This window comes from Hoplias malabaricus, chromosome 10 (assembly GCF_029633855.1).
Source record: "Hoplias malabaricus isolate fHopMal1 chromosome 10, fHopMal1.hap1, whole genome shotgun sequence".
Lineage (NCBI taxonomy): Eukaryota > Metazoa > Chordata > Actinopteri > Characiformes > Erythrinidae > Hoplias > Hoplias malabaricus.
This window is the reverse complement of record NC_089809.1, coordinates 6,607,972-6,621,187: the sequence shown is the minus strand read 5'-3', so window position 1 is coordinate 6,621,187 and position 13,216 is coordinate 6,607,972. Positions and strand designations below refer to the sequence as shown.

Below are 13,216 nucleotides of genomic sequence, written 5' to 3'. Positions count from 1 at the left end.
GCATTAAGGACGTTTAACTGGCTGGGCCTGTAGATGATAATCAGATGATCTGCACGCTTTGATTCACAGTTCTATATTTCTATGCTGTTCAGTTGAAGAAAAGCCCTCCACCACGTAGCATTTAAAAGGATTAACTGGGAGTGATTACGATGAAGGTAAGTAACAGTGGAATTGTAGTTAAGAAGATAAAAGCCTTTACACACTGAGCATGAGACAAATTTGTCTTTTTTCACACTAATATCTTGCATATAATCTACAGCTTATGTATCAGGTGTCAAATAGTGTTTTTGTGCTACATTTAATTCACAATTTTGTAGTAATTATTGTGTAGTATTCAAAATGAATAGTCACACAGCTCCAGGGACCTAGATGTTGTGGGTTCGATTCCCGCTCCGGGTGACTGTCTGTGAGGAGTGTGGTGTGTTCTCCCTGTGTCTGTGTGGGTTTCCTCCAGGTGACTGTCTGTGAGGAGTGTGGTGTGTTCTCCCTGTGTCTGTGTGGGTTTCCTCTGGGTGACTGTCTGTGAGGAGTGTGGTGTGTTCTCCCTGTGTCTGCGTGGGTTTCCTCCAGGTGACTGTCTGTGAGGAGTGTGGTGTGTTCTCCCTGTGTCTGTGTGGGTTTCCTCCCACAGTCCAAAAACACACGTTGGTAGGTGGATTGGAGACTCAAAAGTGTCTGTAGGTGTGAGCGAATGTGTGTGTCTGTGTGTTTGTTGCCCTGTGAAGGACTGGCGCTCCCTCCAGGGTGTATTCCCGCCTTGCGCCCAATGATTCCAGGTAGGCTCTGGACCCACCGTGACCCTGAACTGGATAAGGGTTACAGATAATGAATGAATGAACTTTTTTATTAATATTTTTGTGTCTTATGCTTATTTTTATTTGTATTATATTTTAATGTATTACTGATTTATTATTGTTACCATATTGTTTATTTTTTTAAATGAAAACCTGCCTTTATATATGTGTAACATCAAAGTCAATTTTAAAATGAAACTCGATTTGAATTTAGAATTACAATTATATTTGACACAATAAGCATTTTAAAACATATTTGTACACCTAATAACATATAAGTAGTACTTCTTACACTTTCTCCTCTGCACAGCTACACCTCTTTGGCCAGCTGTTTGTATTTGTTATGCTGTTGTACAGTTCTGTTACAGGATTGGATCAGATTCGTTCTTTTTCCTTTTCCTTTGTTTGTTTGTTTGTAATATGTATTACTGCCTTGATATTGATATCTAGCAAATATACGGTTTCATTACTAAGCACATGATATGCATGTTTGTTAACCCTTGTCTGGAGCCTGCAGTCCCAACTTTGTGGCTCCTAAAATTCACTGTCGTCTGCAAAAGCTTTCAGAAAACTGAACAGAGGTGAATTAAGAAAATACTGCCTTATTTCCTTTTTCAAAACGAGCGCCTGGTGTGCGAAGTATGACTTACAAATGCATCATCTTCAGTGTGTAAAGGCTTAAAGTTTAGGGCTTAAGGTAAGGACTAGTTTGGGTATTTAGCTCTAAAGCAGGTCCGGACCTGGAGCACTGAACCAGCAGCAACTCACAGCTCCGACCTGTCAATCACAAAGTACGCTAATGTACATAAGAGTGCTTAGCTCCGCCTACTTCTACACCAGCGTCACCTCCACCAGCTTGTGTGATCTACACACACTCACACACACACACTCTCTCTCTCTCAGACACACACACAACACACACGTGCTCTCTTCTGGCAGCAGTCGTTCGTTCTCTAAACCATGTTCATGGCGTCCTCCGTGAGGAAGGAGTGAATGTGTGTGAAAGAGGGGCGGAGTTTACAGTCTCTGTTCCAGCAGCTCAACATCAGCTCGTACAGACCCTGCGGACACACAGCAGGCCGAGCCAGGAACACCTAACGCAGACAGACAGAGAGAGAGAGAGAGAGACAGAGGCTTATTCATATAAACCCTGGCTCTATATTTTAAGTTATGCATTGTACAACTTTTAATAGCAACCAATAGTTACAGCATAAACACAAACATATAAACCCTATATACCTGTACTTACAGCTGTTTAAAGGCTCATGAATATGTTATACAAGGTTCACAGAGGACAATGGAGAACATGTGAAAATACTAAGCAATCCTCATCGCCGCCTGCTCTCCAATTAGTTTTGGCTCATTGGCTGATCTCTGTTATTCCTCTAAACACCACCCCTACTTTTCCCTGAAGGTGAATCATTCACGAATGGTTCATGAATCGATTCGTTAATCTACGTGATTGTGTGACAACATCGGAAAATGTCTCACCTGAAAACATGAGCTTACAGACCAACATTTATTGAGGTTTATTTGTGTTTTCCTTCGCCGTGCTCAACACTTTTAGATAAGTTGTGGGATAACGTGCCTTGTGTGTGTGTGTGTGTGTGTGTATGTATATGTGTATACCTGTCTTCCATGGTCTCTGAAGAACTCTCCCGCATTATCAATGACCTGCTCGTCAGTCATGTGACTGTACGGCTGCTCCTGACACACACTGAGCATCTCCCAGAGAGTCACACCAAATGCCCACACATCACTGGCTGTGGTGAACTTTCCCTACACACACACACACACACACACACACACAGAGTGAGAAAACACAGAACACATGCTAAACACATGGAGTGAAAACCTCCAGTGCATTTTACTCCCTTAACAGTGTAACACAGCTTTCAAGCCACAAACAGACACGTGCAGACCTGCGCAAACGTCCTCGTCAGCCAGGAACTCCACGTACTGTTTCTGTTGTTAAAGTCAATCTGTCTCTATTGAGCAAAGTAGGAAGGCAGTCAGTCCCATCTCTCACCATTAGGATGCACTCCCAGGCCATCCAGCGAATGGGCAGCACGGCTCTGCCCTGGATGCGGTAGTAATCTCCGGCGTACAGGTTGCGGCTCATACCGAAGTCTGCGATTTTAATGTGTCTCTCCCCCATCCTGTCGTCAACGTCCCCCAGCTCCCCACCCACCAGGCAGTTCCTCGTGGCCAGGTCTCGGTGGACAAAGTTCAGCGATGACAGGAACTTCATCCCTGACGCTATCTGACTCGCCATGGAGATCAGGGCTGGGTAACTGAGAGACAACAGGGACACACGGGAATAACATTGGAATTTCTACACAGTCGAGAACAAGGGACATTCAAACAGAGCCATTTTTGCTTTCCGTTCCCGTTTTTACGTTTCGTTACTGAAAAGATAGACAAGCTATTATTAAATGTGTCCAAAAAGTGCGTCCAACTCTTCACAGACGGTGACCTGAGGCATGGAACCCAGGACCACGGGACCATGGAGCTTTGAGGCACCACAGCTGATTCAATGGATGAGATGTAAACAAGGTTCAGAGCTTTAAAGTGAGATGTTCTGTTGTGTATCAGATTGGTGAAGATACAGAGGGTACGCTGCATTCTGTTGCTTTGTTCCATGTGTACCTGATGGTGGGGGTGTTGTGCAGTGGCCCGGTCTTGTCCAGAAGAACTCTTTGGGAGAGATACTGGTTCAGGTCTCCGCTCTCCATGTATTCGGTCACCATGCACAGCGGGTCACTGCTCACACACACTCCCAGCAGGCGGATAATGTTCGGGTCCTTCAGGCGGGACAGGATCTTCACCTCCTTCAGGAAATCGTTCCTGTGGAACCAGTGATGTTATAGTCATGTGCATAGGCTTGGGCACGAGTGCAAATACACATTGATTGTTACCATAACAACAACCTGCCCCCCCCCCCCCACTTAATAAATACCAAAAATCTAAAAAAGCAGGAAACCAAATAAAGACAAAAAAGAGGATAAACAATAAATCACTAAACGCTTGTGAAGACACTGGTGTCTGATAAAGAGGTCATTCAAACACGAACAAAGAACTTAGCAAAACCATGTGACTACTAAAAAAAGGAGCTGACAGATTCAGAGACGTTTACCAGACATTAAATATTACTGTTACTGTTTGAAAAGTGTTTTACTCCAGCGCTAGTGACATGAAGCTGAGACCGTTTAAGAAGCGGTCTCTAACCTGGCGTTTTTGGAAGCATCTGGCCTCAGTATTTTCACTGCCACCAACAGGGGGCGTCCTTTCCTCACGTTAAAGGGGAACTCCAGAGTTGCCAGGTCCTGAGGGTTTTCAATCTCACACAGATGAACCTTAGAGGAGGCACACAAGGACACAGTGAGGTTAAGATGTTCTCAAGATGTTGCAAGGCCTTTATGAATCAATTCAGTTCTGAGTTGTAATACCAGAGGTAGTGTGTTTGTTACATATTATGGGGTCAATTTCAATGTATATAACACAAATGAAAGAAAAACAACAAAGAAATAAGGTCACCATGCCTAATGTCAAATGTGGGCTAGAGGGGCATAAAGCCCCCTGGCACTGAGCTGTGGAGCAGTGGAACTAACCTTGGAATCCAGAACTATCAGTATCTGACCTCTCTGATGTTTAAAGGCTAAGCACCAGCGATATGAAAGTGTCAAACCTAAATAATAAATACAGTGGAATTTGAGTTCCAAACTTGTGTTTATTGATAGTCAGAAAACATGTTATTTCTTACTAATTCAAGGAATAAGGTTTAAAAGACCGTTGGTCCCCCCCAACGGTGTTGGGAAACTCTAATAGGCATCTTGCCTGTGACGTAGATGGTGGACAACAACTCTAGAAGTTGCACTTAATTTAATGCAAAATGATGAAAAGGTGTGTTGTTTTTGGCTGCAATCATTCAATGTACAGTGGGACATCTGTGAACAAATGGCCCAAACATCCCAAAATATCCAGAAAAAGGACTAAGTTTGTCAACTTTAAACGGCCACTTTGGAAAGGACCCTCCGCTCACTCCGTTATCTGTAGCTCATTTCACTGGCGCTTTTCCAACAATATGGGCATGTAAGGACACCAACGAAAGGTGTTCAAGAGCCTCTGTAACATGGAGGTAAACAGGGTAAGGACACTCACTTCGCCTGTTTTAGTTGGTGTTAGTTAACGTTAGCTTGACTCGCTAAACTCTGTGCTCAGATTATACTCGGCTAAGTAGCTGCATTACGGAGGTTTATAGTGTCGGATGAATTCGAGTTCGACTTCGATCACATTTACAAGAATAACGGTACCTCTAAATGTGAGTTTAGCTTATTGCTAGGCTATTGTCATGAATAATGTTGGTTATTTAGCTAGATACTGTCATAACAGTCAGTCACAACGGTGTTTTACCGCGGCGTTGTTCAGCTGTTGTCCACCAGTGACGTCACGGTTGCGTTCAAGAATTTCCGTAGCGAGCTCGGGTTTTTCCGTCAATTTAATACAATTCAGTTTTAAAGTAAATTAAGCTGCTATTTTCATTTTAAGTCATACTTATATCTGTCAGTAACTAAAATAATGTGGAATATTCATGGAGGTCGATTAAGTGGTGCTTAGCCTTTAAAAGGCTACATGCAAACTAATCCTCACAGAAATGTTCCAATGTCCTGGTGCAATGCCTTCGCAGAATAGCTGTTACCGCAGTAAAAGATAAGCAGCCGTTTAGAAGCTTTCAAACAGGAAAAGCGCATTACCTCTCCGAACTGACCCTCTCCGAGTTTCTCTTTGAAAATGAGCCGTTCCCGCGGCAACTCTGGAAGAGGCGGGCAGTCTGGGGGCGAGGCTGAGAGGGCGGGGACTGCGTATGTGTTGTTTCCGCTCACACCTTGCAGGCTGATGATGTCAGCTTCTGCATAATGTGGCACACTGGCCCCACCTCCTGAGGCTTCCGCATAAGGAGCACCTGATAGGAGAGGGGGTGGGGCCCCGGGGTATGGTGGGGGTCCTTCTTGCACGGGCAGGGCTTTGTCGTCCATATCTACAGCGCATGCTGTAAGGTAGAGTCAAATAAGTCATCTGAATTACAGGAGTTTGATTTACAATGATCCAACTATCAACATTCAATTATTATTTATTTACATGAAAATGATGGATGCAAACATGCACTTGAACACTTGAACATACGATGAAGGGTAGTTATTACACACTGCGCATGCAGGTGGAGGGTACAACTGTAGATATATACAGAGTGCATTGGAAATATTTCACATGGAGCCTGTTGGGACTCTGTTTGTGTCATTCTCTAACCTTTCAATAAGGCAATTTCTGAGCACAGAGCTTAAGTTTTTTGAGTGACGGAGTGCTGGTACCCCACCCACATATATCTGGTCAATTATGGTCCTGTGGTCAGAAACTAACCAAAGAGAGAAGAGCATAGAGAGCCTGTATAGCTACATCTATCTGCTAATTGATTCCCTAGGGATCAAGAAAGTGTAAGCTTCTAATAAAGTGAGTTCCCAATTTAACTAATACATCCCAACTACTTCAAAACCTTCTTTAGAGTCATTTGTACAGAGCTGCGCTGTAAAGGAAATGTTTAATACGTATTTAAATGTTTTCTTTAAGATCAATCTTTCCTAAAGGCTATAAAACCTTAAAAACACATTTTTATCCCCCATCTAATCTGCTGGATTTGTAACTTACCAATAATTACTACAGAGAACATTTTAAAGTAGTTCCCTGTATTTAAAACAGAACAGAGCACTCATCGACTCAAAGCACATTTATAAATGAAGCCAGTGAGCAGTTGCTGGTTGCTGAATTCTATCAGTAAACATTCTGTACAAAACACTATCATGAATTCTTTAAAAGTATGTTCAAATTAAGCTCTAGGAATGCATAATTAATTTTTTGATAGACTGCAGATGGACAAATTAGTGACATTACTGGAATCAATATTCAGATATTCCTAAGAATGTATATAACATATAGACACAGGGGTTAGACAATGAAAGTGAAACACCTGGTTTTAGACCACAGTAATTTATTAGTATGGTGTAGGGCCTCCTTTTGCGGCCGATACAGCGTCAGTTCATCTTGGGAATGACATACACAAGTCCTGCACAGTGGTCAGAGGGATTTGAAGCCATTCTTCTTGCAGGATAGTGGCCAGGTCTCTACGTGATGCTGGTGGAGGAAAACGTTTCCTGACTCGCTCCTCCAAAACACCCCAAAGTGGCTCAATAATATTTAGATCTGGTGACTGTGCAGGCCATGGGAGATGTTCAACTTCACTTTCACCAGTCTTGCTGTGTGTATTGGTGCATTGTCGTCCTGATACACGGCACCGCCTTCAGGACACAATGTTTGAACCATTGGATGCACATGGTCTTACTGGTGCAATGTGCAGTTAATGAAGATTGGCCACCAGGCTGCTCCAATTTAGCCATGAAACCTCCCACACTACAATGACAATGTTTCAATGTTTTTACAATGTTTCAGTATCATTGTCCAACCCCTGTGTATGGCTCTGTAATCACTGTATACTTTTATAGATGACACAAGTGTAAGGATGTTTAAAATTAACATTTTGCAACACAACTTTCACTTGAAAAAAACATTTATAAATTCAAAAGTGGAGGGAAATTTAACAGAGCCTGCACCTTTAAGTGATCTTTTATATTAAAACTAGAGCTAACTGCTGTAGACACTGTCAGAGTAGGGCTGTGTCATATCGTATCACCTGCAATAATATCATAATAAATGAAAAAATATATAAATCAATATCGTGATAATTGTGATATTCCGACTTGTTTATGTAATGACTTCATGCAGTTACACATAATACACAATATACAATATATCATTATGTGAGTCATTTAGGCACAGTGACAGGTGCGGTGGAAATTTGCTTCAATGAATCTGCTCCAAAAGAAGACTGACTTCATTCGTGTGGAGGTGGTTTGGAAATAAAATATCAATATTCTCTATTTACTTTTTTACAATGTCCGAAACCTTGGTAAGTTCCAGTTGTGTACAAAATAAGCAAATGTTTACTCGTTTGTTGTTTCTTCTGCACATTTGAAATTGTTAGATTTGTATGAAAATATAATAATTTAAATAAAAAATTAAATATATTATTAATTGATTATAATTAATATTAACATAACATTTATTTTGATGCAATAGTGTGTTCTGAAAATTAATAAAAGTATTTTTCAGAGTTTTTTCATATTGTCAAGAATATTGTTATCCTCACCCTGAAGGGGGAGTCAGTCCGTCGCAGGGTGACAAACACTCACACATTCACACCTGTGGACACATTCAAGTAGTCAATCCACCTACCAGCGTGTGATTTTGGACTGTGGGAGAAAACTGAAGCACCCAGAGGAAACCCACACAGACACAGGGAGAACACACCACACTCCTCACAGACAGTCACCCGGAGGAAACCCACGCGGACACAGAGAGAACACACCACACTCCTCACAGACAGTCACCCGGAGCGGGACTCAAACCCACAACCCAGGACCCTAGAGTTGTGTGACTAAATGTTGCGCCACCGTACCGCACATCCCATGTTCAAATATTTATTAATAGAATTCAGCAACAGCCCTTTGGTTTTATTATAAATGAGTTTGGAGTGAACAGGTTGACAAACCAAAAACAAAAGGCTTTGACAGAGAGGGGGTTAAGTAGTGCTGGTGTACTCCTGAACAGTGGTGCTTGAAAGTATGTGAACCCTTTATAATTTTTTATATTTCTTCATAAATTTGACCTAAAATTTCATTATTTTTTCACCCAACTCCTAAAAGTAGATTAAGAAAACCAACTCACACAAATTAGACAACCGTATTAGACTCACTCATTTACATTGTGGGGAAAATGATCGACTGTTGTGCATCTCTTGTAGAAAAACTGATGAAGATTTAGGTCAAATTTATGCAGAAATATAGAAAATTCAAAAATGTTCACTAACTTTCACACACACCACAGTAACAGTTTAATAATTACAAAATCCCATGAGTTCTCTTTTCTCAACTGCTTGGTTACAGCCTGGAGCAAGAGAAATGCCCACTGCTCTTACCCTGGGGCAGATTTTGGGGCTTTTCTGGCTCTCTGGAGCAGTTTGGCAGCCTGTTGGGGCCATGCCTCAGGTCTGACAGGAGGAGGTGATAGGCTGGGTTGTTTAACAGCAAGGCTGGTCACACACACACACACACACACACAAACACAAACAGTACAATACACAATGCATAACACAAGACAAAATGCAACAGAAAAAACAAAGCAATAACCACAACATGACTCAGCACGAAGACGAAAAACAATGAGTCACAACAGCACAACACACACAAACAAAAAACAAACACAAAGAGGGAAAAAGTTAGGGGGGGGGTGTAGTTGGTGGCGTGGGGGGGGATTACGGTTACCGATGAGATGCAGAACAGAGCAGGCAGGGTTATCAATCACACAGCAGGCAGTTAATCAAATGTTCCCCTGTAGCATGTTGATGAATCAACACAAGATAATGGCCTTTCATTAATTAAATTTGCTTTGCCAAACATGGATGTACCCTAGATCTTATGGGATCCAATTACACACATTACTGCTGAGCTTCACGCCAACAAACTTATCACCAAAAATCATCTGAATTCTGAAATAACACACTGTTTATGGAACAACCTTAGATCACCATGTTACTCGGCAGCTATAGCCTACTGCTAACAGCCAACCCCAGTCCTGGAGGGCCGGTATCCAGCAAAGTTTGGTGATTGCTCTGCTAAAACACACCCCTTAAACCTGGCAGTTAACAGATGAGTTGACTCAGGTGTGTGAGCAGAGGTATAACCAAAATGTGCTGGATACCGGCCCTCCAGGTCTGGAGTTGGGCACCCCTGGCCTACGCCGCTTGTATTGCTAATACTATCAATAAACACTTCAGTGTGGAATAACTTACTTATTGCTTAATTGTAATATTCGTCAATACAACACCACAAGTATTTTTGCCAAAATAAAAACTGCATGTTTATTTGCTTACCTTATTTTAAGTAGCTATACTCTATATGTCACTACTAAATATTTCCTCCAGCTATTTGTGTTTTCAGTGCACAGAAATTCAAGGGCACTTTAAAATGACCATGAATTGAATTGCGGTGTAATCTGAGATTTTGTGATGCATTGCATCAATCCACTGAATTAAATCACTGTGAAGACAGAGACATAACCCCATCCACCCTCCGCAGACAGTGTGTCTTTGTGTCTGGGCAGTGGAGTGTCCATTTTTTCTTATGTTGCTTTGGCAACTGACTGGCTCATTCTCCTGCTCACTGCAGCAACCAATAAGAAGAGTTTAATTTGTCTAAAACAAACATGAGATAATGTTCAAAGCAAAGTATACGAGGTTTCTTGGTTTCCAGGCACTGCGTGCATATATTTTGAGGCCTGGTGTAGGTTTCACCTTCAAATATGGTTTCATATCTCTCCCTCTCATGTGTGTGTGCGTGCTATTGTTAAGCTGATATTAACATTTCAGTAGATTGACCACTGGGTTTCTCAATTTCCTGGTTCTACACCATTGTTGAGTCCAAAAGAAAGAGATTTACTTATATTTAGAGTTCAAACCGTTTTGTCTGTCAACGTCAGCTTTGTAATTCTGTGTAACTTGGCTTATACCTGGCATTATTACTTTATATACACTATATACTCAAAAGTATCCAGTACCTGAAATTAGAAATGCTCTTGTAGCTGAATGCTATCACATCTTTAAATGTTTAAATATAAGAAGAAGAGTAGAAACTGTAACCGCAGCAAGAGGAGACAAACTAAAGTGTGTGTTGGTGTTTGTGTCTCACCGGTGCTGTCACAGTGTTCCCGCGGCCGAAGCACTGTACTGGGCTCTTGATACTCTGCATCTCTGTCTCTGTCGTCAGGGAAAGTGTGTATGCGTTGATAACGGCTGGAGTATGTGTGTGTGTTGGTGTTGTTGATGACCACATTATCTGAGGGAACCGAGAGGTGAACGCGCAGCTCATCACTGGAGAGACTGCCTTGAGCCTGCGTGCACAAACACACACGGAAAATATCTTCAGCTCATTTCCAGTGACACAGTATCTTTATAAAGGCAGCCCTAGGCAAAAGACACATTCAGTAATTTTATATATATTGAGACATAAAACATATATTTAGGGAAATGCATATTTAGGGTTATTCTTTCATTCTTAATATATATATAAATAAATAATATATCCTCAATTTAGCCTGTGAAAACGTTTGGACACCCTACGGACTGCAAAGGCACAGATTTTCTCCAACAATATCTCAGAAATTGATTAGCAAATCAGGACTGAGGCATGTCTCCAGTTGTAACTGTGAACTGTTGTTGAAGCCAGTTTCCAAGCCTTATAAATTCTCTTCAGTACTTGTGCTAACTGAACAATCACTCAGCAACCAGGGGCTCCTCTAAGCAATTTTATAAAGATGTGAAAACGGAAAGTAATTAATGATGAAGGTTTTAAAAAGATAGCCAAGCCTTTTCAGCTTGTGGTTTCTAAAGTGCAGAATGTTTTTAAGAAATGGTCGTTTAGGGGAACTGTGGAGATCAAGAGGGGATCTGGAAGGCCAAGGAAAGTCTCAGAGAGGACTGCTCATGTGCTGATAAGAAAGGTCAATCATATCCCTCTTATGACTTCCAAGAAACTGCAGGTAGGTTTAGAATCTGAGTCAAGAGTTCCATTTTGCAGCATTCATAGAAGAGTCATAAGAAGGAAACCTTACCCAAAACCTCACAACAAAACTTTTGACCAGCTAATAATAACATTCATTCATTATCTGTAACCAATTATCCAATTCAGGGTCGCGGTGGGTCCAGAGCCTACCTGGAATCATTGGGCGCAAGGTGGGAATACACCCTGGAGGGGGCGCCAGTCCTTCACAGGGCAACACAGACACACACACACATTCACTCACACTCGGACACTTTTTCAGTCGCCAATCCTCCTACCAACGTGTGTTTTTAGACTGTGGGAGGAAACCGGAGCACCCGGAGGAAACCCACACAGACACAGGGAGAACACACCACACTCCTCACAGACAGTCACCCGGAGCAGGAATCAAACCCACAACCTCCAGGCCCCTGGAGCTGTGTGACTGCGACACTACCTGCTGCACCACCGTGCCGCCTGCTAATAATAACAATATAATAATAATAAAAGCTGAAAAAAAGGATGTCTTCTACAACTGGATAATTATCCAAAGCATACCTCAAAAACGTCACAATGGACCAAGAGAAGAGACAAAAACTGAAGCTTTTGGAATGGCCCTCACAGTCCCCGGACCTAAACATCTTAAAAAATACTTCTGCATAGGCACGTGCAAGAGTAGCTCAGACATGAAGGCCTACTGCAAAGAAAAGTGAAATTGAAAGACTATGAGCTGCCTACACGTGTGTGTCATTAGGCCAAGGGTGCTCAAACTTTTGCACACAGCTGTAGTATTCATATAAAATGAATATAATAATTACAGATATGATTAGTAGCAATTGCTTTGACAATTCCTCAAGCAATCAAAAAAATAAGCCCTAATTTTATAACAGCAAACGTCATACATAAAATTCGTATTCACAAATATACACACAGCCGTGAGCTGCTGGTGTGGGTTTCTTTCAGTGACGGTCACAGTAGCCTACAATGTGTTCTTGTGAATCATACTCTTCCTCTTTGGCCATAATATGAATTTCTTACCTCGATTTTGTTTTTACTGCTCCGTAAAACATAATTAAAAGCCGTCAAGCTAACAGAAAGCCTAAAACGCCACACTGTAAAGATGTGAAAAAATGCATTTTCTAAATACCACATTAGAATTGTCAAGGTGAGGCTAGCCATATTTCATTTCTTTGATTTATGCTACAGCCTGTCCAAACAAATATGGTCTGTGCATTAGCACAATAGCACATGCTCAAGTTATTTCCATCCCCAGAAAACCCCAGCTGTAATATATTCTACAAAGGAAAGGAACAGATTCTTTACCTTGCTCAGTAGCTTCTTCCAGTACTGCCTCCACAGAATGACAACTATGACGGCCAACAGCAGCAGGATGATACCCACCAGGCAGCCGATGAGGATGGCAGTGTTGCTGGTGTCATCTTTGGCAACAGGAAGGCCTGCCCTTGGGGTGCCAGCAGCAAACTCTTCACCTACAGAAGAAAAAGGAAAAAAAAAGGGAGGGATATCTATTCAGTGAGGACATTCATAAAAGACAACTCTGCTTACACTTTTCAATCCTCGGTACCTCAAAATAACCTTTAGTGAATATTTTAGTGCTATAACATAAACAGTGTCTAAACATTCAGCTCTCGCATCTCTCATCTCATACAAACATATTTTTGAGGACAATACTTTCTGGTGTGATTTCAATATCATTCA

At 41.7% G+C, this 13,216-nt stretch overlaps 1 protein-coding gene across 2 annotated transcripts in view; it reads right to left on the bottom strand.

The window, feature by feature from the left end:
- Nucleotides 1–911: 911 nt before the first annotated feature.
- The window catches only part of ddr1 (discoidin domain receptor tyrosine kinase 1), a 53,120-nt gene continuing 40,815 nt past the window's right edge, over nucleotides 912–13,216 (bottom strand). Inside the window, exons 10-18 of one of the 2 annotated variants that reach the window (XM_066683153.1) lie at nucleotides 12,821–12,987; nucleotides 10,649–10,850; nucleotides 8,881–8,994; nucleotides 5,549–5,844; nucleotides 4,023–4,150; nucleotides 3,444–3,641; nucleotides 2,824–3,088; nucleotides 2,424–2,573; nucleotides 913–1,888 (exon numbers count right to left, since the gene is read on the bottom strand). In XM_066683153.1, coding sequence (XP_066539250.1) covers nucleotides 1,748–1,888; nucleotides 2,424–2,573; nucleotides 2,824–3,088; nucleotides 3,444–3,641; nucleotides 4,023–4,150; nucleotides 5,549–5,844; nucleotides 8,881–8,994; nucleotides 10,649–10,850; nucleotides 12,821–12,987 — 1,661 coding nt within the window. In that variant the 3' untranslated portion in view covers nucleotides 913–1,747. Of the gene's footprint in view, nucleotides 1,889–2,423; nucleotides 2,574–2,823; nucleotides 3,089–3,443; nucleotides 3,642–4,022; nucleotides 4,151–5,548; nucleotides 5,845–8,880; nucleotides 8,995–10,648; nucleotides 10,851–12,820; nucleotides 12,988–13,216 lie in introns of both variants that reach the window. The other variant, XM_066683154.1, reaches the window with a different exon arrangement.